The following is a 27,219-nucleotide window of genomic DNA, read 5'->3' on the forward strand; positions in this document are numbered from 1 at the left end:
CCAATGCAGAACGAGTGCCCAGAATAGGAGTGATGTAGGAGTCAAGATTTGACTGGGGTGGAGCCAGGAGTGGCGAAACCAGTCTCCGTGAGGAGATGGTCTTTAGTTGGGCTCGTGTGGTGTGGTAGGAATGACACCAATGCAGAACGAGTGCCCAGAGTAGGAGGGATGTAGGAGTCAAGATTTGACTGGGGTGGAGCCAGGAGTGGCGAAACCAGTCTCTGAGGAGATGGTCTTGAGTTGGGCTTGTGTGGTGTGGTAGGAATGACACCAATGCGGAACGAGTGCCCAGGGTAGGAGTGATGTAGGAGTCAAGATTTGACTGGGGTGGAGCCAGGAGTGGCGAAACCAGTCTCCGTGAGGAGATGGTCTTGAGTTGCAGCGTTGAGGAACATCATGCGGGGATGTGGCGGAGGATGGATTCGGAAAGATTGAGGGGAGAGTTGATCAGGACGGATGAATGATGGATGAGTGCATCCGTTGATGGTTTGGTAGGAGTGGAACGTGTAGGATGGACGTGGGCAATGAGAAGAGTTTATCGGGGGGAGTATGATCTTGAGTTGGCCTAGAGAATTGGGATGCTTCTTTGTGTCGAATCGTGGCCCCAAAAAGGCGTGGCGAAGACTATTGGGTAAGTCTCACGGGGGTTGGAAGTGGGCGGGGCGCGTTGCCGCGAGCACCAGCGTGCTCGGGGGGGAATAAATCAGTATTCTAAAATTTACCTGAGGGCCACATTACGTGAAGTTGGGGGCCGCATGTGGCCCCCGGGCCGCCAGTTGCATGCATAACTCACACTTTCCTCGCTTACCTGAGCAAGTAAAAAAAGTTAAAAAAAAAGAAGAAAACATGTTATTTTTGCCAAAGCACCACATGATCTGAACCGCGTGAAAGAAAATGACAATCGCCCAGGAGACTGCAATGTCTGGTTGACTGAAACATGAATGTAGATACATTGAAAACTGTTCATGAACCAATGCTCCTCACACAACCTCCTTGTATTTATGTCTAGACGTATAATGTGACCATAAAAATAAGAACTTACTTAAATAGTTAAACTAACAGACCTTTTTAATTTACTGTGCGTTGATAATTGTAGAAACATTTTCTTTTGCATGATTCCTGAAGCCTTTACCACGGACGAGAGTCTCCGACCCCCAGCTGTGTGTCTATGAAGAGTGATGGCTCTAAAGCATCGCCTCTCTGCTTCAGTAATGATGAACCACCGGCACACACAAAGTATGTGAATCCTCCAATGCAGTGATTTTCAACCTTTGTCATGTCAAAAGGCCCATTATTTATTCGGAATTTGAGCCACGTCGGACCACCATTTCACCAGATTTAACCTCTCTCACCCAAAACGTACAAGATTTTGTTAGGGGAGATACAGTAACAGGCAAAAGTTGATAAAAAAAATTGTGTAGACTTCTTGTAAATTACGGAATGTAAATGCAAATGTAACTCTTAAAGCGTGTCATTGCTTTTAAACACACATGTAATTTTCACACCCAGTGCCCACTCCTTCAAAGCCGCTCTCAAAGAGCACCTATATATGGAAGGCTACAATTCGAAACTGACCCCTGTAAAAGAAAAAGTCAGAGTCCCATCCCCCCAGCCCCTTTTTTCTCATACTGTACATGTTTTTGTGTATATTTGTACATCTTTAAATGTTCAACCAACTCTCCATCATTTAGCTGGGGACCACCTGGAACCCCCTCAACGAACACTGGTGGTCCCCGGACCACTAGTTGAAAACCACTGACCTAGGTGACTCGCACCTTCAGTGTTTATTGTAATCTGATCACCGGCAATAGTTAAAACAGTTGTGGGCAGCAGCCATAACTGAAAGGCACCACATGTATCTGAACCCCACGGCACGGCCGGAGGTCCCTGACAGACACACAATCTTTTCAGATGTGTGTCTGCGGCCAAATCAATTCGGGGTTCCTTGACATGAAAAGGTTTGAGAAACACTGCTCTATACCAGGGGTTCTCAACGTTTTTGGCCGGGGACCCCCGGAAATGCTTTGGCAATGTCTCGGGACCCCCGCCCCGCCCCCTCCCGACCCCCAATATAAATTGACTGCTACAATAACCTTAACCCATTTTGGGCGGGAACCCCTTTTGGTGTTTTAAGCAATATGTTATAATTTAGCTATTGATCTACAAGCTCGTAGCGTGCCACCGAGTGGCGCGCTACGAGCTTGTAGGTCTGCTATTTTTGAAAAATCGTGAAAATAAACATTTAAAAAAATCTTTTTTTTTTTTGGAAAATAGCTCTGGCTCTTCAAAATAAGAGCTGAACAGGGAAAAATGCTGGCATGAATTACTGTATATTACAATTTATCAATAAATGCTGGCGGACTAACTGTTAAGGAGATAACTGTTACAATAGACTAACTGTTAAGGAGATAACTGTTACAATAGACTAACTGTTAAGGAGATAACTGTTACAATAGACTAACTGTTAAGGAGATAACTGTTCCAATAGACTAACTGTTAAGGAGATAACTGTTACAATAGACTAACTGTTAAGGAGATAACTGTTACAATAGACTAACTGTTAAGGAGACTGTTCCAATTGCTCAATTCAACAGACACCTTTTAACCCATTCAGGATTCTAAAAACGCCTTCTCAATCCTGACCTAAGTTTTAAGTGTTTAGAGAGGCACTCGTCTTTATCTCCTTGGACAAATCATTCTATTGCACCGTTTGTACTACATGGAATACAAGCTACTGTTGTGCTCATTACTAAGGCCAAACGGAATATGCAGGTTTTTTTCTGTTTTTCTGCGGTGACTCTGGAGGAAAATCAGCTGGATTTTTTTTCTTTGAAGGTTTTAGACAGTTATCCAGGACTATAATCAGTGTGTTTAGAGCAAAAATAACTCTAAATATGCTAAATAAACCTTAAAGTAAAGTGAGGTTACAAAGTAATTAAGATCTATTAGTCAAATCTTCGACTTCATCCATTTTTATTCAATAATAATTCACTCCTTCATGAACATTCTTTAGTACAATTCAAATAACAAATGTGAAATGAAATTACAATGGGTCCAACATGAACATACAAGCCAGCCAGCCAGCCAGCCAGCCAGCCAGTGGCTTTCCGCCAGTCAGTCAGTCAGTCAGTCAGTCAGTCAGTCAGTCTGCCTGCCTGCCTGCCAGCCAGATAGCCAGGGGCCAGCTTGGGGGCTTCCTCAAGAGGAATATCTGCCTCAACCAGAGCCTTTGTAAAATCCAACACAAACTTCTTCCTCTCAGCAGCATTTGAAACAGACTTATAGCATGTCATGTAGACAGCACAATAAGTGCATTGTATGTAGTCATAGCACTTCATAGTATGTATGCACAGCATAGTATAGCATATATGTGTAGTTTATATGTATAGTGTCATTATATAGATATGTTCTAGTTATAGTTTATATGTATAGTGTCATTATATAGATATGTTCTAGTCACGGTCTTAGCTTACGCATGTTTCGCGATAAATGCATTTTTTTTTTTTTTTTTTTTTTTTTTTACATATGTGATGTATTCCCATGCTTTTTGTTCTTGCCTATTGTAAGTCGCTCTGGATTAAGAGCGTCTGCTAAATGCCTAAATTGTAAATTGTAAATTGTAGCAGTACATGGGTCTTGGAGAGGCAGGCAGCCATGGTTTCAGTCCTAGATCGTACTGCAAAACAAAGACAATGTGTTAAAACCCTAGCATCCCTATTCTGAGGGTGACATTAGTCGAAAATAGCAGATCTACAAGTTCCCAAACGATGCCTCATGCTGCGACTAAGTGGGTGTCTAAAAATACTGAACATGAATCCAACACAACACTGCACTGTTTGACATGGTGCTGTCAAACAAATCTATGAAGGCACTAGGGAGGGCACCAAAACAGAGTGGGCACTAGGGAACGGTGGGCAGACTGGGCACCAGGGATAGGTGGGCACCAAAACAGAGTGGGCACTAGGGAACGGTGGGCAGACTGGGCACCAGGGATAGGTGGGCACCAAAACAGAGTGGGCACTAGGGAAAGGTGGGCAGACTGGGCACCAGGGATAGGTGGGCACCAAAACAGAGTGGGCACTAGGGAACGGTGGGCAGACTGGGCACCAGGGATAGGTGGGCACCAAAACAGAGTGGGCACTAGGGAACGGTGGGCAGACTGGGCACCAGGGATAGGTGGGCACCAAAACAGAGTGGGCACTAGGGAAAGGTGGGCATCAAAACAGAGTGGGCACCAGGGATAGGTGGGCATCAAAACAGAGTGGGCACCAGGGAAAGGTGGGCATCAAAATAGAGTGGGCACTAGGGAAAGGTGGGCAAACCACTCGCACTCCTGTTGCTTCAGAATGCTCGACATTTCTTTAGGTAATCCATGGGTGTTGGCAAACAACACGGGCCCCCCATCCGAATAAAAGTAATTGAATGACGACGAAGTCACTCAGCAGTCAGCTCCTCTGCAGTAAATCCGACAGGACTTCCGACAGCTTTTGATACAGCTATATTAAATATTCTCGTCCATAGCCTCCAGACCAACTCACAACATATTAGTCAGCAGTAGAGAATGAGGGGAGGAGGGGCGGGATGCATCCACTGGTTAATATTACGATGAGAGTTTTTGTCGGAACACCGCGGCCGCGTATTCCGTTCGGGCCTGCTAATTACTGTCTGTTATTTACTTAGTATTATTTCTAGTAGTATTATTCACTGTCTCTGTTGTTTATGTATTGTTATTTCTGTCTGTGTGATTCCAGAAGTGTCCACCACAGAGCAGAGTCTCCAACTCCCAGCCTTCTGTCTGTGAAGAGTGACTGGTCTATGGGAAATCCTCCTAACTTCAGTAACGAACCTGGACCTCCTGATACACAGTATGTCAACCCTCCTATAAATATATACAACACTATAACACTATACACTATACAATTTAAGTCAACTGGACCTCCACACTAGCCTGGTGGAACCACTCCCCCTGCTGGACAACATTTGCATTCTGCCAGGAGAGAGAAATGAAATGAAATGATTACTATATTTACCCAGGGTATCTGGGCTGAGCTCAAGAACTTGTTTCCAGCCAGGCCCTGCTCATAGAACACATTTCATCGTAGTGGTTCAATGCCTTGTTCAAGGGCACTTCAGCGGTGGTAATTTTAACGTGTCGGACAGCTGATTCGAACTGGCGACATTCCGGTATCAAGACCGCTCCACTATCCGTTCGGCCACCGCTGCCACAATGTGTGTCTGGGATCTCTCAGGCAGAGACAATGTACTCCGGATGAATTATGTCCGGAGCGATATGCGGCCGTATGGGGCCGCTAGAGGCGGGATCAACGCTAGACGTATGATGTATTGAAGGCTTCAATTCAATTTGAAGCGCTGCCACAGCGCAATGTAAACACAACCTAACTAAAGACTACAACTCTAAATTATTATGGAGATATCAGATTTTTGTCTCGCTGCTTCTGGGTTCATCGTTTCTGCTTGAGAGAGACCAGATGCAGGCAGGAGGAGGGAACTGGTGAACTCAATACTGCCGCCATCTGGCAGAGTCAGGTTACCTCCACACACAGTATGTCAATCCTCCAATCCTAATAATCCGTCCTGATTGGCTTCTAAAGTTTTCAGGAGTAGCCTGCTTTGTACCCGTTTTATACAAATCGTCACAACTCCTCAACGCATTGCGGTGAAACTGTTCATGCATATTCCCACTAGGCTGAGGAAGAAATAACCCTTGACAGTTTTCAAATCAGCGTCATGGTGGCGCTACAACAGGCCGCGTCGCGTCACACACTGACACACACACACACACACACACACACACACACACACACACACACACACACACGTTTATATTACTCCTAAACATTTTGCCAAACATCACACACACTCCTATCCTCCTGGTGGAGACCTGTGCCCAGAAGGGCACCTTTTACTTTGTCGTTGACGGAGCCTGTGTTTATCGCATCGAAATTAGCAGAACAACAAGCTCACAAAGAGTTGCGTCCTCTACGCACATTGAGCTTGTAGATCTGGTCAATTGTCGGCATATGTCCCGTTCTTAAGACTTAAAATAATATTGGTTTAAGAAGAGGTGCACTATTTCAGCAGACTATAAACTGTAGGTATTATTGTAACTTGTAATCAATGCATGCATGGGCGGTTGAGTTATTAAACTATTAGATTCAGGGTAATATAGTTAAGCAATTAAATGCAACTTTTGCAGGGGAGAACTGGGCTAAATTGCTACTCTGAATTTCTATTTGATGTGAAGAGTGTGGGATTTTAAGATTGGAGTGTGGCTCTTCAAAATAAGAGCTGAACAGGGAAAAATGCTGGCATGAATTACTGTATATTACAATTTATCAATAAATGCTGGCGGACTAACTGTTAAGGAGATAACTGTTCCAATAGACTAACTGTTAAGGAGATAACTGTTACAATAGACTAACTGTTAAGGAGATAACTGTTACAATAGACTAACTGTTAAGGAGATAACTGTTACAATAGACTAACTGTTAAGGAGATAACTGTTACAATAGACTAACTGTTAAGGAGATAACTGTTACAATAGACTAACTGTTAAGGAGATAACTGTTACAATAGACTAACTGTTAAGGAGATAACTGTTACAATTGCTCAATTCAACAGACACCTTTTAACCCATTCAGGATTCTAAAAACGCCTTCTCAATCCTGACCTAAGTTTTAAGTGTTTAGAGAGGCACTCGTCTTTATCTCCTTGGACAAATCATTCTATTGCACCGTTTGTACTACATGGAATACAAGCTACTGTTGTGCTAATTACTAAGGCCAAACGGAATATGCAGGTTTTTTTCTGTTTTTCTGCGGTGACTCCGGAGGAAAATCTGCGGGTTTTTTTTTCTTTGAAGGTTTTAGACAGTTATCCAGGACTATAATCAATGTGTTTAAAAATAACTCTAAATATGCTAAATAAACCTTAAAGTACCACAACAAAGTAATTAAGATCTATTAGTCAAATCTTCGACTTCATCCATTTTTATTCAATAATAATTCACTCCTTCATGAACATCCTTTAGTACAATTCAAATAACAAATGTGAAATGAAATTACAATGGGTCCAACATGAACATACAAGCCAGCCAGCCAGCCAGCCAGTGGCTTTCCGCCAGTCAGTCAGTCAGTCAGTCAGTCAGTCAGTCAGTCAGTCAGTCAGTCTGCCTGCCTGCCTGCCAGCCAGATAGCCAGGGGCCAGCTTGGGTAGCCTGGTTAATAAACCAGACCGAATCAGCCGTTGGCAAAAAAAAGTTGCCTACCAGCGGATTACGGTCTGGCGAGGCTCAGTAGCACGCCTCTTTCCTACAGCAGAGAACAGGTCGGACCAATCGGGACACGGTATGCAATATAGGCGGGCTTTGGTACAGTGACGTTCAATGCTTGAGACCTTTGACTGACAGTAGCTCTGACCAATTGCGTCGAAGAGAAAATGTTCCCCGGGAAATGAAATCCAAGTGGAGCCAGCCCAGACTGATATACCGCGACAGTGTTGTGTGATATTAGTCTGGCTTATTAGCCAGGCTACAGCTTGGGGGCTTCCTCAAGAGGAATATCTGCCTCAACCAGAGCCTTTGTAAAATCCAACACAAACTTCTTCCTCTCAGCAGTACATGGGTCTTGGAGAGGCAGGCAGCCATGGTTTCAGTCCTAGATCGTACTGCAAAACAAAGACAATGTGTTAAAACCCTAGCATCCCTATTCTGAGGGTAACATTAGTCGAAAATAGCAGATCTACAAGTTCCCAAACGATGCCTCATGCTGCGACTCAGTGGGTGTCTAAAAATACTGAACATGAATCCAACACAACACTGACTGTTTGACATGGTGCTGTCAAACAAATCTATGAAGGCACTAGGGAGGGCACCAAAACAGAGTGGGCACTAGGGAACGGTGGGCAGACTGGGCACCAGGGATAGGTGGGCACCAAAACAGAGTGGGCACTAGGGAACGGTGGGCAGACTGGGCACCAGGGATAGGTGGGCACCAAAACAGAGTGGGCACTAGGGAACGGTGGGCAGACTGGGCACCAGGGATAGGTGGGCACCAAAACAGAGTGGGCACTAGGGAACGGTGGGCAGACTGGGCACTTTAGGTAATCCATGGGTGTTGGCAAACAACACGGGCCCCCCATCCGAATAAAAGTAATTGAATGACGACGAAGTCACTCAGCAGTCAGCTCCTCTGCAGTAAATCCGACAGGACTTCCGACAGCTTTTGATAAAGTTATATTAAATATTCTCGTCCATAGCCTCCAGACCAACTCACAACATATTAGTCAGCAGTAGAGAATGAGGGGAGGAGGGGCGGGATGCATCCACTGGTTAATATTACGATGAGAGTTTTTGTCGGAACACCGCGGCCGCGTATTCCGTTCGGGCCTGCTAATTACTGTCTGTTATTTACTTAGTATTATTTCTAGTAGTATTATTCACTGTCTCTGTTGTTTATGTATTGTTATTTCTGTCTGTGTGATTCCAGAAGTGTCCACCACAGAGCAGAGTCTCAGACTCCCAGCCTTCTGTCTGTGAAGAGTGACTGGTCTATGGGAAATCCTCTTAACTTCAGTAACGAACCTGGACCTCCTGATACACAGTATGTCAACCCTCCTATAAATATATACAACACTATAACACTGTAACACTATACAATATACACTATAACACTATACAATATACACTATAACACTATACAATTTAAGTCAACTGGACCTCCACACTAGCCTGGTGGTACCACTCCCCCTGCTGGACAACATTTGCATTCTGCCAGGAGAGAGTGTCTGGGATCTCTCAGGCAGAGACAATGTACTCCGGATGAATTATGTCCGGAGCGATATGCGGCCGTATGGGGCCGCTAGAGGCGGGATCAACGCTAGACTTATGACGTATTGAAGCGCTGCCACAGCGCAAATGTAAACACAACCTAACTAAAGACTACAACTCAAAATTATTATGGAGATATCAGATTTTTGTCTCGCTGCTTCTGGGTTCATCGTTTCTGCTTGAGAGAGACCAGATGCAGGCAGGAGGAGGGAACTGGTGAACTCAATACTGCCACCATCTGGCAGAGTCAGGTTACCTCCACACACAGTATGTCAATCCTCCAATCCTAATAATCCGTCCTGATTGGCTACGATTGGCTTCTAAAGTTTTCAGGAGTAGCCTGAAAACTTTTTGTACCCGTTTTGTAACGCATTGCGGTGAAACTTTGCATGCATATTCCCACTAGGCTGAGGAAGAAATAACACTTGACAGTTTTCAAATCAGTGTCATGGTGGCGCTACAGCAGGCCGCGTCGCGTCACACACACACACACACACACACACACACACACACACACACACACACACACACACACACACATACACATACACATACACACACACACACACACACACACACACACACACACACACACACACACACACACACACACACGTTTATATTACTCCTAAACATTTTGCCAAACATCACACACACTCCTATCCTCCTGGTGGAGACCTGTGCCCAGAAGGGCACCTTTTCTAGTTTACTTTGTCGTTGACGGAGCCTGTGTTTATCGCATCGAAATTAGAAGAACAACAAGCTCACAAAGAGTACGCTTGGGGTTCTCAACGTTTTTGGCCGGGGACCCCCGGAAATGCTTTGGCAATGTCTCGGGACCCCCGCCCCGCCCCCTCCCGACCCCCAATATAAATTGACTGCTACAATAACCTTAACCCATTTTGGGCGGGAACCCCTTTTGGTGTTTTAAGCATTATGTTATAATTTAGCTATTGAAAAATAGCAGATCTACAAGCTCGTAGCGCGCCACCGAGTGGCGCGCTACGAGCTTGTAGGTCTGCTATTTTTGAAAAATCGTGAAAATAAACATTTAAAAAAATCTTTTTTTTTTTTTTTTTGAAAATAATTTGGGGACCCCCTAAAATAATTTGGCGACCCTCCGAGGGGTCGCGACCCACAGGTTGAGAACCCCTGCTCTACGCACATTGAGCTTGTAGATCTGGTCAATTGTCGGCATATGTCCCGTTCTTAAGACTTAAAATAATATTGGTTTAAGAAGAGGTGCACTATTTTAGCAGACTATAAACTTTAGGTATTATTGTAACCTGTAATCAATGCATGCATGGGCGGTTGAGTTATTAAACTATTAGATTCAGGGTAATATAGTTAAGCAATTAAATGCAACTTTTGCAGGGGAGAACTGGGCTAAATTGCTACTCTGAATTTCTGAATTTCTATTTGATGTGAAGAGTGTGGGATTTTAAGATTGGAGTGTGGCTCTTCAAAATAAGAGCTGAACAGGGAAAAATGCTGGCATGAATGAATACTGTATATTACAATTTATCAATAAATGCTGGCGGACTAACTGTTAAGGAGATAACTGTTACAATAGACTAACTGTTAAGGAGATAACTGTTACAATAGACTAACTGTTAAGGAGATAACTGTTACAATAGACTAACTGTTAAGGAGATAACTGTTACAATAGACTAACTGTTAAGGAGATAACTGTTACAATAGACTAACTGTTAAGGAGATAACTGTTACAATAGACTAACTGTTAAGGAGATAACTGTTACAATAGACTAACTGTTAAGGAGACTGTTCCAATTGCTCAATTCAACAGACACCTTTTAACCCATTCAGGATTCTAAAAACGCCTTCTCAATCCTGACCTAAGTTTTAAGTGTTTAGAGAGGCACTCGTCTTTATCTCCTTGGACAAATCATTCTATTGCACCGTTTGTACTACATGGAATACAAGCTACTGTTGTGCTAATTACTAAGGCCAAACGGAATATGCAGGTTTTTTTCTTTTTTTCTGCGGTGACTCCGGAGGAAAATCAGCTGGATTTTTTTTCTTTGAAGGTTTTAGACAGTTATCCAGGACTATAATCAGTGTGTTTAGAGCAAAAATAACTCTAAATATGCGAAATAAACCTTAAAGTACCACAACAAAGTAATTAAGATCTATTAGTCAAATCTTCGACTTCATCCATTTTTATTCAATAATAATTCACTCCTTCATGAACATTCTTTAGTACAATTCAAATAACAAATGTGAAATGAAATTACAATGGGTCCAACATGAACATACAAGCCAGCCAGCCAGCCAGCCAGCCAGCCAGTGGCTTTCCGCCAGTCAGTCAGTCAGTCAGTCAGTCAGTCAGTCAGTCAGTCAGTCAGTCAGTCAGTCAGTCAGTCAGTCAGTCAGTCTGCCTGCCTGCCTGCCTGCCAGCCAGATAGCCAGGGGCCAGCTTGGGGGCTTCCTCAAGAGGAATATCTGCCTCAACCAGAGCCTTTATAAAATCCAACACAAACTTCTTCCTCTCAGCAGTACATGGGTCTTGGAGAGGCAGGCAGCCATGGTTTCAGTCCTAGATCGTACTGCAAAACAAAGACAATGTGTTAAAACCCTAGCATCCCTATTCTGAGGGTAACATTAGTCGAAAATAGCAGATCTACAAGTTCCCAAACGATGCCTCATGCTGCGACTAAGTGGGTGTCTAAAAATACTGAACATGAATCCAACACAACACTGCACTGTTTGACATGGTGCTGTCAAACAAATCTATGAAGGCACTAGGGAGGGCACCAAAACAGAGTGGGCACTAGGGAACGGTGGGCAGACTGGGCACCAGGGATAGGTGGGCACCAAAACAGAGTGGGCACTAGGGAACGGTGGGCAGACTGGGCACCAGGGATAGGTGGGCACCAAAACAGAGTGGGCACTAGGGAAAGGTGGGCATCAAAACAGAGTGGGCACCAGGGATAGGTGGGCATCAAAACAGAGTGGGCACCAGGGAAAGGTGGGCATCAAAATAGAGTGGGCACTAGGGAAAGGTGGGCAGACTGGGCACCAGGGATAGGTGGGCACCAAAACAGAGTGGGCACTAGGGAAAGGTGGGCATCAAAACAGAGTGGGCACCAGGGATAGGTGGGCATCAAAACAGAGTGGGCACCAGGGAAAGGTGGGCATCAAAATAGAGTGGGCACTAGGGAAAGGTGGGCAGACTGGGCACCAGGGAAAGGTATAGGCACCAAAACAGTGGGCACTAGGGAAAGGAGGGCAGACTGGGCACCAGGGAAAGCTAGGCACCAAAACAGAGTGGGCAAGCTATCTGAAATCTATTAAAAAGTTGAATCTGCAACACAGTTTTATATGGGGTCCCTGGCTCCTGCTTCATCTGTCTCAGCTAAAGGTTTTCTCTCAATTCAATTCAATTCAAATTAGCTTTATTGCCTGGCATGAGAAAACATACGTTTACATTGCCAAAGCAAAAGTGGAACAAGACCATCAAGATAAAACAACGTATGTACAAATAAATAATGAATATAAATAGGAATTGTCAATTGAATAAAGGTGTAAAAGATTATCTCTCTCACACACTCTCCAAACACTCTCTCTCTCTCTCGCTCTCTCTCTCGCACGCACGCACGCACGCTCTCTCCAAACACACATGCGCTGTCGCGCACACACACACACACACACACACACACACACACACACACACACACACACTTTCGCTCTCTCTCGCACGCACGTAGCATGCAGTCTCTCCAAACACACACACGTTCTCTCTCTCTCAGCTCTCGGAGCGATCGCCACGCTGCCACATTTCTTTTTAATTTAGTTCAGCATGTTAACCAAACCAGCTAGCAAATACAATAGTAGGCTAGCCTAAATGTAAATGTAAGTGTGTTTAGTGGCAGCGGTGGCCGAACGGATTGAGGGGCGGTCTTGATACCGGAAGGTCGCCAGTTAGAATCAGCGGTCCGACACGTTAAAATTACCACCGCTGAAGTGCCCTTGAACAAGGCATTGAACCACTACAATGAAATGTGTTCTATGAGCAGGGCCTGGCTGGAAACAAGTTCTTGAGCTTAGCCCAGATACCCTGGGTAAATATAGTAATCATTTCATTTAATTTAATTTCATTTCATTTCATTTCATTACATTTCACTTACCCAAAGTTCCAAAACCACTCGCACTCCTGTTGCTTCAGAATGCTCGACATTTCTTTAGGTAATCCATGGGTGTTGGCAAACAACACGGGCCCCCCATCCGAATAAAAGTAATTGAATGACGACGAAGTCACTCAGCAGTCAGCTCCTCTGCAGTAAATCCGACAGGACTTCCGACAGCTTTTGATAAAGTTATATTAAATATTCTCGTCCATAGCCTCCAGACCAACTCACAACATATTAGTCAGCAGTAGAGAATGAGGGGAGGAGGGGCGGGATGCATCCACTGGTTAATATTACGATGAGAGTTTTTGTCGGAACACCGCGGCCGCGTATTCCGTTCGGGCCTGCTAATTGTCTCCACCAGGCCGGAGACAGGCCGAAGGCATGGGGAGAGAGTATGTTTTGCACTCCGTCCGTGTGTCCGTCCTTCCGTCCGTCCTTCCGTCCTTCCGTCCGTCTGTGAACAGCTAATCTCCGGCACCGTTAACCCGGTCGATGCCAAACTTTGCACACACACTCCCTGGATGCCAACGATGAACCTCTGCCCCACATTTTCCAGAACGGCCTGTTATAGCGCCACCATGAGGCAGCTTTTCACATTTTCTACCTAAAACTACACCGATCTGCGTGAAACGTTGCATGCACACTCCCTAGAGGCCAAGGACAAACCTTTTACCTGCCTTTTCCGCATCTGCCTTTTATAGCGCCACCAGGAGGCCGACTTTTGTAAAACACATTTTTTGATATTACTCCTCCAGATTCTGTCCAAAAATCTCACAAATCGTTACACAGTATCTCTATGGTCATGTGCTCAAGTCGGATCTGTCTGATATTTCATATTCCATCCTAATTGCCTATAATTGGCTTTCACAGTTTGCCTCAAATCATGAACGCAGCATGCAATTTACGTGAAATCTTTCACACATTTTCTTACTAGGCTGAGGAATATATCCCACCCTTTTCACATTGGCCTGTTATAGCGCCACCAACAGGTTGATTTTTGCAAAACACATTTTTGGAACAAAATGCCTCAAATCGGTACACATGATCTCTGTAGTCATGTGATCAAGACGAGTCTGTTGGATTTCTCAGATTGTACACTGATTGGCTAAGATTGCCTTCCAAAGTTTTCAGGAGTGGCCCGTTTTGTACAAAATGCTGCACATGTCCTGCTCATCCAGAATTCTATCCTCAGAGATGCTATGAGCGATCTGGCTCTGCATTTCCTCAACAAAATGAAGGAAAAAAAAATTCTCCTAAACATTTTGCCAAACATCACACACACTCCTATCCTCCTGGTGGAGACCTGTGCCCGGAAGGGCACTTTTTCTAGTTACTGTCTGTTATTTACTTAGTATTATTTCTAGTAGTATTATTCACTGTCTCTGTTGTTTATGTATTGTTATTTCTGTCTGTGTGATTCCAGAAGTGTCCACCACAGAGCAGAGTCTCCAACTCCCAGCCTTCTGTCTGTGAAGAGTGACTGGTCTAGAGGAAATCCTCCTAACTTCAGTAACGAACCTGGACCTCCTGATACACAGTATGTCAACCCTCCTATAAATATATACAACACTATAACACTATACAATATACACTATAACACTATAGTGTTATAGTGTATATTGTATATATACAATATACACTATAACACTATACAATTTAAGTCAACTGGACCTCCACACTAGCCTGGTGGAACCACTCCCCCTGCTGGACAACATTTGCATTCTGCCAGGAGAGAGCATAGATATATATAAACACTAGATGGCTCAAGGCGGAGTTTCTGACGTCGTTCACCCGGCAGCCATCTTACATCGGGGATACAGTACAGTATGTTCAATGGCAGCTCAAACAGAAACAGTCATAACTCGCTCAAATCTTGACGGATTTACAAACGGGTTGGTTTATTACAAACGTTGTCAACGTGGCTATGATTCAGGACGCTTATCTGCTTAATTTATTTATTTTATATGAACGTCGTATAAAAGCATATAAGTATGCGGACGTCTCTGACGTTTATAACAAACCAAACCGTTTGAAAATCGGTTGAAAATTGAGCAAGTTATGGTCATTTAAGAGTACATGCCCCATAGACCCAATGTTATGTGTCCCGATGTAAGATGGCCGCCACGTAACGACGTCGCTCTCCATTGGCCAACAGCGCGGGTGAGCTATCTAGAGTTTATATATATCTATGGGAGAGAGTGTCTGGGATCTCTCAGGCAGAGACAATGTACTCCGGATGAATTATGTCCGGAGCGATATGCGGCCGTATGGGGCCGCTAGAGGCGGGATCAACGCTAGACTTATGACGTATTGAAGCGCTGCCACAGCGCAAATGTAAACACAACCTAACTAAAGACTACAACTCTAAATTATTATGGAGATATCAGATTTTTGTCTCGCTGCTTCTGGGTTCATCGTTTCTGCTTGAGAGAGACCAGATGCAGGCAGGAGGAGGGAACTGGTGAACTCAATACTGCCACCATCTGGCAGAGTCAGGTTACCTCCACACACAGTATGTCAATCCTCCAATCCTAATAATCCGTCCTGATTGGCTACGATTGGCTTCTAAAGTTTTCAGGAGTAGCCTGCTTTGTACCCGTTTTGTACAAATCGCCACAACTCCTCAACGCATTGCGGTGAAACTGTGCATGCATATTCCCACTAGGCTGAGGAAGAAATAACACTTGACAGTTTTCAAATCAGTGTCATGGTGGCGCTACAACAGGCCGCGTCGCGTCACACACACACACACACACTCACACACACACACACACACACACACACACACACACACACACACACACACACACACACACACACACACACACACACACACACACACACACACACACACACACACACACACACACACACACACACACACACACACACACACACACACGTTTATATTACTCCTAAACATTTTGCCAAACATCACACACACTCCTATCCTCCTGGTGGAGACCTGTGCCCAGAAGGGCACCTTTTCTAGTTTACTTTGTCGTTGACGGAGCCTGTGTTTATCGCATCGAAATTAGAAGAACAACAAGCTCACAAAGAGTTGCGTCCTCTACGCCAGGGGTTCTCAACGTTTTTTGGCCGGGGACCCCCGGAAATGCTTTGGCAATGTCTCGGGACCCCCGCCCCGCCCCCTCCCGACCCCCAATATAAATTGACTGCTACAATAACCTTAACCCATTTTGGGCGGGAACCCCTTTTGGTGTTTTAAGCATTATGTTATAATTTAGCTATTGAAAAATAGCAGATCTACAAGCTCGTAGCGCGCCACCGAGTGGCGCGCTACGAGCTTGTAGGTCTGCTATTTTTGAAAAATCGTGAAAATAAACATTTAAAAAATCTTTTTCTTTTTTTTTTTTTTTTTAATAATTTGGGGACCCCCTAAAATAATTTGGCGACCCTCCAAGGGGTCGCGACCCACAGGTTGAGAACCCCTGCTCTATACAGTAGGCTACACAGAACTATCAGAATCAACTTTACTATAAGACTATAGCATGGCAAAGTGATCTCAGGCTATAAATTGCATATTGCAAATTGCAAGTGCAAATCACAAAAACAAGACATATGTCTCTAGCTGTCTTGCATACACCTGATGCCAAAGCTGCCCAAAAGTCAATGCAAATATCATTGCTATAGTTTAGCCTGAGTTAGAGATGCTATCCATGCCTTTGTCTCCTCACACATGGACTATTGAAATCCACCTTTCACCTGCCTCAGACCTCAGTTATATTTAAACAACCATGGATCGCCTCCAATGTATCCAAAATGCTCATGCTGCCAGACTGTTAACTCCGGTCCTGTCCTCCTTGCATTTGCTTCTTGTTGTCCGTCGTCCGACCATTACCCTATCCCAAACCCTAACCATAACCATAACCGCGTGCGGAAGCTGCTGGGCGAGTCGACCTGAGGACGATTCTACAAATGTCTTCTAAAAACAATTTTCTGAAAAACCCTATGTTTCTATGTCAGTGGTTCTCAAACATTTTCATGTCAAGGAACCCCCAGAATTATAAGTAATTGGCCGCCGACTCCCATCTGAAAACATGTTGTTCCAGGGACTTTCCCAGAAGCAAAGTTTTGAGTTAAAAACGTTCGTTCCGAAATAATATATATTCAAAGATTTGCACTACATTTTCACGATTTTTCAAAAATAGCAGACCTACAAGCTCATTATTTTCCAATAGCTAAAGTATAACATAATGCTTAAAAGCAACCAAAAGGGGTTCCCGTTCAGAATGGGTTAACCAGCCACGTAGTCGGACTAAGGCGATGTGGGACAAACACGCAGTTCCCGTTATTTTCAGGATCCATTTCAAGCTTCTGGTGCTCACATACAGTATAGAGCAGTACGTGGTTCCCAAACTTTTCAGGTCGGGACCCAAAAGAGAGATTAGATTAGATGTTTGACCGCGGGACCCAAACCCCTGAGCGTACTTTTGGGAAACATGTGGTATAAAGAGCACTGCACTGCCAGGCCCCTGAATAGTGAATTGATCTTTGACCTTCTTCAACTTCATGTAAATATAAATTGTATTCATCTCATCCAACAGAGAGAAAACAACACCTGGACTGAGGATGCCCAGTCAAACAACAAGTGGACATGGTAAAATGGACAGAATTTGCACTAATTCACATCTCATATTACTATTATTTTGGTTGCTATAGGCCATTAACACAACAAAGCAAAGCAAAGCAAAGTTCTTTGTTTACCCAGGGTAAGTGGACTAAGCTCGAGATGCTTGTTTACAGCCACGCCCTGCTAAATGGTAAATGGTGCATTTATATAGCGCCTTTATCCAAGGCGCTTTACAGAGATTGTGCATCAATTCACCCATTCATACACCGATGGCAGCGGAAACCATGCAAGGCACCAACTAGCACATCGGGAGCAATTAGGGGTTCAGTGTCTTGCTCAAGGACACTTCGACGGGGAGCCCGGGTTTGAACTGGCAACCTTGCGGTTGCCATCCAGGCACTCTACCCCTGAGCCACCGCCGCCGCCATAGAACATTAGAACATAGAACATTTCATGGCTGGGGTTCAATGCCTTGCTCAAGGGCACTTCAGCGGTGGTAATTTTAACGTGCCGGTCCGGCGATTCGAACTGGCAACCTTCCGCAAACCGTTCGGCAGCCGCTGCTGATTGTTCCACAATCTTCAAATGCTACATAGTCTCCTGTTACCTGTAATATACTTGTTGAATATCCAGAAGTTAATACAATAAAATAATATGTAATGAAGGTGCTCTTTGTTTGGGGACCCACAAGGTATGAAAAAGTAATTCCAATTAAGGCACACTTCTGGTGAAATGTGTGTAATGCCTTTATTAGATGGCTGTTGCATGATAGAAATAATTTCAAAACATGCATGGTGACAACCCTCATAGTAGTGGCCCCAATAAGGCCTTCTGCAGTGTGTAACCCTCAGCAAACACATACAGATACATAAATACAGATGGCAAACAGTCAGGGAGTCAGTCACTGCAGAGTAACCACTATATACGTAGATGGCTGTATATAAGATGGGTCAAATATATGAATGTAAAAAACAAACAGAAAGAGAAACAACATTTCTGTAGAGGCGGGCTTTACAATTTTAGAGACGGAAGGATTTGACAATTGTGTGAGACTGCCAACATATGTAGTAGTAAAAGTAGTATATTACCAAGTAGGAAGTAGCTAAATTAATAAATGTCATTATTGCTTTAGTATCACTTTTACTTAATTTGTGGGCATTTAATTAATACTGTGCTGGATGTTATGAAAGAATATATTTAAATTAAAGGTATTAATTCTCTTCTCCAACATCTTCTCATAGCACATGTCAGTCTGCAGGAGGATTTAAAGGATTACAGGATCACTTTGCTCAGTCTTGATTGTGTGACAGACGTCACCGGAGTGCCCTCCCTCGTCAGCATCTACACACAGCTCTACATCACCTTGGGAGAGAGTGAAGGGGTTAATAGCCAACATGAGGTGTGGCAGCTAGAGACAGCTTCCAAGATGAAGACCTTCCATGACACACTTATCAACTGCTGTGACATCTTCAAAACCCTCCTCCCTGGCCGAAAGACGCCCATTAGAACAGTTCTGACAAAAGGCATCGCTGGCATTGGAAAAACATTCTCTGTGCGCAAGTTCACTCTGGACTGGGCAAAGGGTTTGGAAAATCAAGATGTCATTCTCCTGGTTGCCTTTTCTTTTCGGGAGCTGAACTTGGTCAGAGGTAAGCAGTACAGTCTTCTCAACCTGATCCATGCTTTCCATCCAACATTAATGAGGGTCACAGCAGAGCAGCTCGCTGTCTGGAAACTCGCGTTCATATTTGATGGTCTGGATGAAAGCAGGTTTCCACTGCACTTCGACAGCAATGACATTGTTTCTGAGGTCACAGTGACATCCTCAGTGGACGCGCTGTTGACAAATCTCATCAAGGGGAATCTGCTCCCCTCAGCCCTCCTCTGGATAACCACCAGACCTGCAGCAGCCAATCAGATCCCTCCGGAATGTGTTGACATGGTGACAGAGGTACGGGGATTCACGGACCCCCAGAAAGAGGAGTACTTCAGGAAGAGATTTAGTGATGAGAGGCTGGCCGGCAGAATAATCTCACACCTGAAGACGTCGAGGAGCCTCCACATCATGTGCCACATCCCAGTCTTCTGTTGGATCGCCGCTACAGTCATGCAGGACACGCTGAGGACACACAAGAGAGGACGGCTGCCCAAGACCCTGACCGAGATGTGTTGCCACTTCCTGTTGGTTCAGACCAGGAGGAAGAAGCAGAAGTACGGCGATAACCACAAGGCGGATCAACAGCAGCTCGTGGACGCTGACAGGGAGGTTCTCCTGAAGCTGGGCAGGTTGGCGTTTGAACAACTGAAGAAAGGCAACATCATGTTCTACCAAGAAGACCTGAAAGAGTGCGGTCTCGATGTGAAAGATGCCTCACTGTACTCGGGAGTGTGCACAGAGATCCTCAAAAGAGAGAGTGTGCTTTTCCAGGAAACGACGGTCTACTCCTTTGTTCATCTGAGTATCCAGGAGTTTCTGGCTGCAGTATACCTGCTCCACTGTATCACGGAGAGGAAGATGATGATACTGAAGACATTCCTGCAATTCTGGACCATGGACGACCTGTGCCTTTCCTACTTCCTCGAGAGAGCCCTTGAAAAAGCCCTGAAGAGTAAAACCGGACACCTGGACCTCTTTGTCCGCTTCCTTCATGGCCTCTCACTGGAATCCAACCGCAGTCTTTTAGGAGGCGTGCTGGCGCAGACGGAGAACAGTCCAGAAAACATCCAGAGAGCCATCAACAACCTGAAGGAGATGGCCACTAAATCTTACTCTCCTGAGAGAATTATCAACATCTTCCACTGTTTGATGGAGATGAACGACCACTCTGTACATCAGGAGATCCAACAGTACATGAAGTCGGGGGACAGATCGAAGACAAAACTGTCTCATGCCCAGTGTTCAGCTTTGGCCTACATTCTCCAGATGTCAGAGGAGTTTCTGGATGATTTGGACCTGGACAAATACAACACATCAGAGGGAGGGCGATACAGACTGGTCCCAGCTGTGAGGAACTGCAGAAAGGCTCGGTTAGTCAAACGTCAATCTACAAACACACTTAAAGGGGTATTTCACTTTCAAAATAACTTTTGGTAATTTTTTCATCTATACTACTTAGGCTTATGCGAACACCCCAGACAGTTTTTAAGTTGCTCGATTCAGCATTTAGATATTAGATATTCATTTTAGCTGCCCCGCCCCCTTCCTATACAAACCTATTGTAACTTCAAACTTCATTTTAAACATCATAGATTCATCGAAAACACCCCGTACTTGGTTATTTTATTTATTTATTTTTAATTAAAAGAACAACACTGCATAAAAACATCCCAGAATTATTAACTAATGCATTGCCTTTGACGTCCTATTTCCCAATGGGCGATGGTTAAAATTAAGTTTGAAGTTACAATGGGCTTGTATAGAGGGTATGCGCATGCATAAAGTGAATGGCACATCGAGTGGCAAATCGAGTGGCAAAGCAACAGGCAAAGTGAGTTTAACATTGTTTAATGTTGTTTAATGCAATCAGATAGGACTTTTCTGTGTGGATGTATGGGCTGTCAAGGCCAGAAAGTAGTTTTTTGCCACTCAGTAGGCGTTCCTGCATAACTTCCTGGTTTGATGATGATGTCACACGCATACCCTCTATAGGAAGGGGGCGGGCAGCTAAAATCAATATAAAATTTCGAAATACTCATTAGAGCAACTTAAAAACTGTCTGGGGTGTTCACACAAGCCTGAGATGATAAATTGACCAAAGAAATAGCCCTTTTAACACTATAACTGGAAACAATGGTACATTGTGGTAATAGAGCTAGTCTTGACAATCAACATAATCGATTTGACTGATTCCATTCACTTGCCATGCAACAAAAATATCACATGAACAGACAAGATCCCCAATTAAAATCCGTCAGCTGATACTAATAATGCCTAAACAAACTGTAGTGAATTCACACATCGTGGAACGGGTATCTTACCAATTAAGTTACATAATATAGACCTACATAAATGAAAGCTTACAGACAGCTTTCCATCTGTCTTTCACTTCTGTGTTCTGGTTCCCTGTTCTTACTTAAATGTTCCATTACTCCATGATGGAGGGGAAAGGAACTGGTCTGAATAACGTGTTCCTTCCACGCGCTATGTCTGGCCAGGGAAATCCCCCCGTCAGGTGAAAAGAAGCAGCTTGGACTCCTCATGGATAGAAGGAGGCATGAGGTCAGTCCGCTGCCCCCCCCCCCCCCCCCCCCCCAGGTTGGCAGAGGAAGTGTAGCGCCCAGGATTACATTAGATAATTGGCACTGGGTTCCATTACTCACTCACAAAGGAGACTTTGTGTCTCCATAGTTAACCACAGCATGGTCATCAAATTATTGGTTTATGAATGCGACAAAAACACACAATATATCCATGAATTCAAGTCTCCATGGGGTGCAGAGTAATCGATTAGAAAGAAAGCATTGTTTTGGGTGAACTATCTCTGTAAGGTCTGGATAAGTAGATCTATTAGGTAACAGCCTTGACAGTGAACTTGGTCTAATCTCTGTTTTTAATCTCTCTTTGATCACATGTAATCTGTCATTTACAGACTTGTTGGCTGTAAACTCCAGCAGACACACATTGAGGTTGTGGCTTCCGCTCTCAGTTCTAATCCGTCCCATCTGCGACACCTGGATTTGAGTTACAACTACATGGAGGATTCATTAGTGGAGGCACTTTGTGCTGGACTCACGAGCCCACATTGTAGACTTGAGACTTTAAGGTCAGATTGATTTACAATAACTGTTGTTTTGTCAGTGACTTGTTATGTGAAATGAATACTGCGTAGTGCTTTATTTGAAGAGTCTGAATAAGGTGGATTTCATAGTAAAATACGAGACTGATAATATGGTACAGTGACTACAGTATGCTACAATTACACCAATACAAATGTGTGTAAACGAAGGTGAGGACGCAGATTCTGATTGGCCGTAATGAGACGATGTATGGCAACGTATGTATGATGATAAGAGCGCCCCTCTCTTCACACAGGTGTGATGTTTATCCCATTCTGGGCGGGAACCCCTTTTTGGTGTTTTAAGCATTATGTTATACTTTAGCTATTGGAAAATAGCAGATCTACAAGCTCGTAGCGCGGCACTCGGTGCTGCGCTACGAGCTTGTAGATCTGCTATTTTTTAAAAATCGTGAAAATGTGCCTCAAATCTTTGAATATTATATTCTTTCAGAGCAAACTATTTTAACTCAAATATTTGCTTCTGGGAGGTCCCTGGAACAATATCTTTTCAGATGGGGGTCGGCGGCCAATTACATATACTTGTTGTGGTCCTTGACATGAAATATTGAGCACCACTGACATAGAAACATAGGTATTTCAGAAAACTGTCATGATTTAGAAGATTTTTTTTTTAAAATGTTGACGTCAGGCCTTAATGGGTTAATTCATACAATAACACTGTATTCATGTCTCGATAGTGGCAGTGAATCAGCCGCAGTGGGTGCCACTTCACACAAGTGTGCTTTTTTTCCCCATTTAGACTGATGAACTGCTGGCTGTCAGAGAGAGGCTATGAAGTTCTGACCTCAGCTCTCAGCTCCAGTCCTTCCCGTCTCAGAGAATTAGACTTGACCTTCAACGTCCTTCCGAGCTTTGGACTGAAGCAGCTCTCTGCTGGACTAGAGACTCTCAAGTGAGTAGAGTGGAACTGTGTCCATGCTGGTTGTTAGTGCAGCGATTCCCTTTTTGAGGGGCGCCAGCCCCTCCAATGCCCAGCTTTGTGTGTTTGTGTGTACCCCATATATAGCGATGATTTGATTGGCTGAGCATTGTGTGTACCCCATAGCGATGATTTGATTGGCTGAGCATTGTGTGTACCCCATAGCGATGATTTGATTGGCTGAGCACGGAATGATGATGTATGATGATAAGAGCACCCCACACTTCACACAAGTGTGATTTTTCTATGTTCCAATGGTTGGTAGCTCGGCCTAGCGAGTGATTACAAAAGCTAGGCCGATGTCTGTTGGGAACGACGACCCTCCAGTTGTACAATACCCGTTGTATGCCTATGCCGTATTCTTCTGTCTGTGTTAGCCATGCCCAACTATGGAGTCCAGGTCGGTCTATCTATGATGTCCATTTGCGCAAACCATCCATGAGTGTCCTGAATGTATAGAGGAGACGTTGTGTTGCACAGGTGGACATAAATGCATTGTTGTTCTACTTCCTACAGTGTGATTCATGGAGGAGAACACTGGGTTAATCCTCAACTCCTTACACAATGTAAGTCTCTCTCTCTCTCTCTGTGTGTGTGTGTGTGTGTGTGTGTGTGTGTGTGTGTGTGTGTGTGTGTGTGTGTGTGTGTGTGTGTGTGTGTGTGTGTGTGTGTGTGTGTGTGTGTGTGTGTGTGTGTGTGTGTGTGTGTGTGTGTGTGGCGTGGCGTGGCGTGGCGTGCGTGCAAGTGTCATGGGTGCGCATAAATTATATTTTCAATTGTCTTGTTTTCTCATCAGATTCCCGTCGTCTCACACTGGACACAAACGCCGCACACAGAGAGCTCTCTCTGTCTGACAAAAACAGAAAGGTGGAGACAGTGGTGTATCTGGACCAGCCGTATCCCGAACACCCCGACAGGTTCGATTACTGGAGACAGGTTCTGTGTACAGGCGGTCTGACCGGACGCTTTTACTGGGAGGTAGAGTGGCGAGGGCAGGTTCATATAGCAGTGGCGTACAGAGAACTCGCCAGGAAAGGACAGGGCCACGACTGTCTGCTTGGATTCAACGACAAGTCCTGGAGTGTGGAATGTAAAGACGGCCCCCACGGCGATGTTTACACCGTCCAACACGACAGCAGGAAAACGGTCCTTCCCGTCAGCCCCTCCGACTCCAACAGAGTAGGAGTGTACGTGGACTGCCCTGCCGGGACCGCGTCCTTCTACAGGGTGTCCTCTGGCATGCTGACACACCTGTACACCTTCCAGTCCACATTCTCTCAGCCCCTCTATCCTGGGTTCTGGCTTAGGACTGGGTCCTCTATTTCCCTGTGAGGACAGAACCAGAATGGTTTGGTGGTCCTGCAGCGAGATGGGGTCGGTGGTCCGTAAGCGAGGACTGGTTGGTGGTCCATAATGAGGGGGGGGGGGGGGGGGGGGGGATTGGTTGTCCGTAGCGAGAGATTTATTTCTTCTCATTCACACTGGTGGCGTGCTGCATGTGTGCGTCACGTTCTCATTTTGTGTGAGACACGGTTGTCTGTAATGAACCAGTACTATCGTGCTCCTTACGGACCCTTCCAGTTTCTCTGCTGTTGTGCACGTGGAAGCGTTCACGCTCACGGATCACATTCCACGTAAGACACACCGATGGCGCTTTTGGACTATGAAGGGTTAACCCGGAAAAACCTTGGAAAAACCTGAAGCTTTTCCAGAAACCGCTACTACCATCTTCTACCGTAAAGTGGGATGTCCTTTGGATCGATGGCCACTTTTTGGTTGGTTGGTTGGTTGCCACTGTATGCCACAGTACAAACTTATCCAGGGACCTCTTTCTTGAGTACACCGGTTCTTGAGTGTTGGTTCCCACAGCACTAATTTGCTGGCTGCCAGCTCTTGGTGTCTTTGGCAGTGTCCTGCTAGTCTCATTCAGAGCTGTAAAGGAGAACGGACTCACATGCAGTCACAGGAAAGAAAATTATCTTGATGTTTCGCGGTAGATGAGGTTGGATTTCCGCACACCGGTCATGCCATTAAGAGCACTCCATGCAAGCACTCTCCTCACTTTAAGGTCCTTCTTTGTGGGGTTGGCCCATGCACCCATGTATGTAAAGTCACTCACACTGGCCTCCTTGAGAGCAGTCCCTCTTCTTGTTGTTAGGGGTGGATGTTATAGGTGATGACCATTGACCTCAATTTTCTTTGGGTTTGCGTGAGGCTATAGCCTGAAAGAGACCTATGCTTTTCTGGGTATAGAGCGTCGCAGTCCCGCCCCCTACCATGGCCCAGGAAATGATTCTCCGTTCATTTTCCTCATAGACATTTCAGAAAGTATTTATTTAAAGACGTTTACGCCGCGGACAAAGCCAAGTCGAGTCGTGACAAATCATGACAACAAACACAATTTTTTGGGCCGAACAAATAATTAGAAAGAAGAAAAAAACGGCAGGTTACAACACTTTTTTTGTTGTTTTTCTTCTTTGTAATTATTTGTTTGGTCCAAAATATTGTTTGTGTTGTCATGAGTTGTCACGACTCCAGTTGGCTTTGTCCACGGCGTAACCGTCTTTAATAAATACTTTTTGAAATGTCTATGGGAAAAATGCATTGGGATTAATTTCCTGGGCCATGGTAGGGGGCGGGACTGCGACGCTCTATAGAGGTCAATCTACCGCTGGAGACGGACAGAGAGAGAGAGAGAGAGAGAGAGAGAGATTAGCGTTATGCCACAATTCGCAGACCTCTCTCCCAGGCTTTTCTTCTTCTTTTGAAAACAAAAGCCTGAGGTCTCCGAGGCTAGCGTTCGGCCAACCATGGCACACTAACTCCACTCTGATTAAGAGCTCCTGTGCCTGTTCCACTTGATTAGAATTATAATCCACTGTGGTTAAGAGCTCTGTACACTCGATTAGATACAGTAGCAGGCGGATGTCATCTGTGTTGTCCAGGTCTGTCAGAGTTTCTGCAGGGTGTCTCGTACACCTTCTGAGAATAATAGTGAAGTGGAGTTCTTGCTCTCTTCCCTTCCTCTGATGGTGTTTGTTGATGATTCCATTATAGCCACAACCCCCCCTGGATAACACTAAACACACTGTAACTCACGTTATCACCACCCCGTGAGCAGGATCGACCCCAAAGTAGGTTCTGAGAACGTTATCTGGGCCTGAGCCATAGTGTATTGAAACACACCCAGAACCTGAGCTGTAGTGTATGGAAACACATCCAGAACCTGAGCCGTAGTGTATGGAAACACATCCAGAACCTGAGCCGTAGTGTATGGAAACACACCCAGAACCTGAGCCGTAGTGTATGGAAACACACCCAGACCTGAGCCGTAGTGTATGGAAACACACCCAGACCTGAGCCGTAGCGTATGGAAACACACCCAGAACCTGAGCCGTAGTGTATGGAAACACATCCAGATCCTGAGCCGTAGTGTATGGAAACACCCAGAACCTGAGCTGTAGTGTATGGAAACACACCCAGAACCTGAGCCGTAGTGTATGGAAACACACCCAGACCTGAGCCGTAGCGTATGGAAACACACCCAGAACCTGAGCCGTAGTGTATGGAAACACACCCAGAACCTGAGCTGTAGTGTATGGAAACACATCCAGAACCTGTTAAATAGGTTTCACCGGTCGGCACTGCACAGTTAAGTTCTTGTAATTGAAAAGAGCCAAAAGGTCTCTAGAATTAAGAGTAAGGAATGAACCTGTGCCTCACTGCTCTACTTGTGCACAGTGGTTCTCAAACTTTTTAGACCCCACCCCCCATCTGGAAATGTTTTGTGTCAGGGGGAGCCTATACAAATATAGCAGCTCTGAGCTAGTTCATTTCAATGAACTGTTCTGATTTTGATGTAATTTTAAGTCATTTTGCTGGGGACCCCCTGGAACCCCCTCAAGGAC

At 44.8% G+C, this 27,219-nt stretch overlaps 1 protein-coding gene across 1 annotated transcript; it reads left to right on the plus strand.

Moving 5' to 3' along the window:
* Nucleotides 1-264: 264 nt before the first annotated feature.
* LOC306932097 (NLR family CARD domain-containing protein 3-like) lies at nucleotides 265-24,643 on the plus strand (the record flags this gene model as incomplete). The annotated part of the gene is made up of 9 exons (XM_079513800.1): nucleotides 265-293; nucleotides 4,752-4,865; nucleotides 8,508-8,621; nucleotides 14,423-14,519; nucleotides 18,852-20,620; nucleotides 22,183-22,356; nucleotides 23,132-23,284; nucleotides 23,828-23,877; nucleotides 24,108-24,643. The coding sequence occupies 9 exons, from the start codon at nucleotides 265-267 to the stop codon at nucleotides 24,641-24,643; spliced, it is 3,036 nt and encodes a 1,011-aa protein (XP_079369926.1).
* Between the last annotated feature and the right edge of the window lie 2,576 nt (nucleotides 24,644-27,219).

This window comes from Electrona antarctica (assembly GCF_951216825.1).
Source record: "Electrona antarctica genome assembly, chromosome: 2".
Classification (NCBI taxonomy): domain Eukaryota; kingdom Metazoa; phylum Chordata; class Actinopteri; order Myctophiformes; family Myctophidae; genus Electrona; species Electrona antarctica.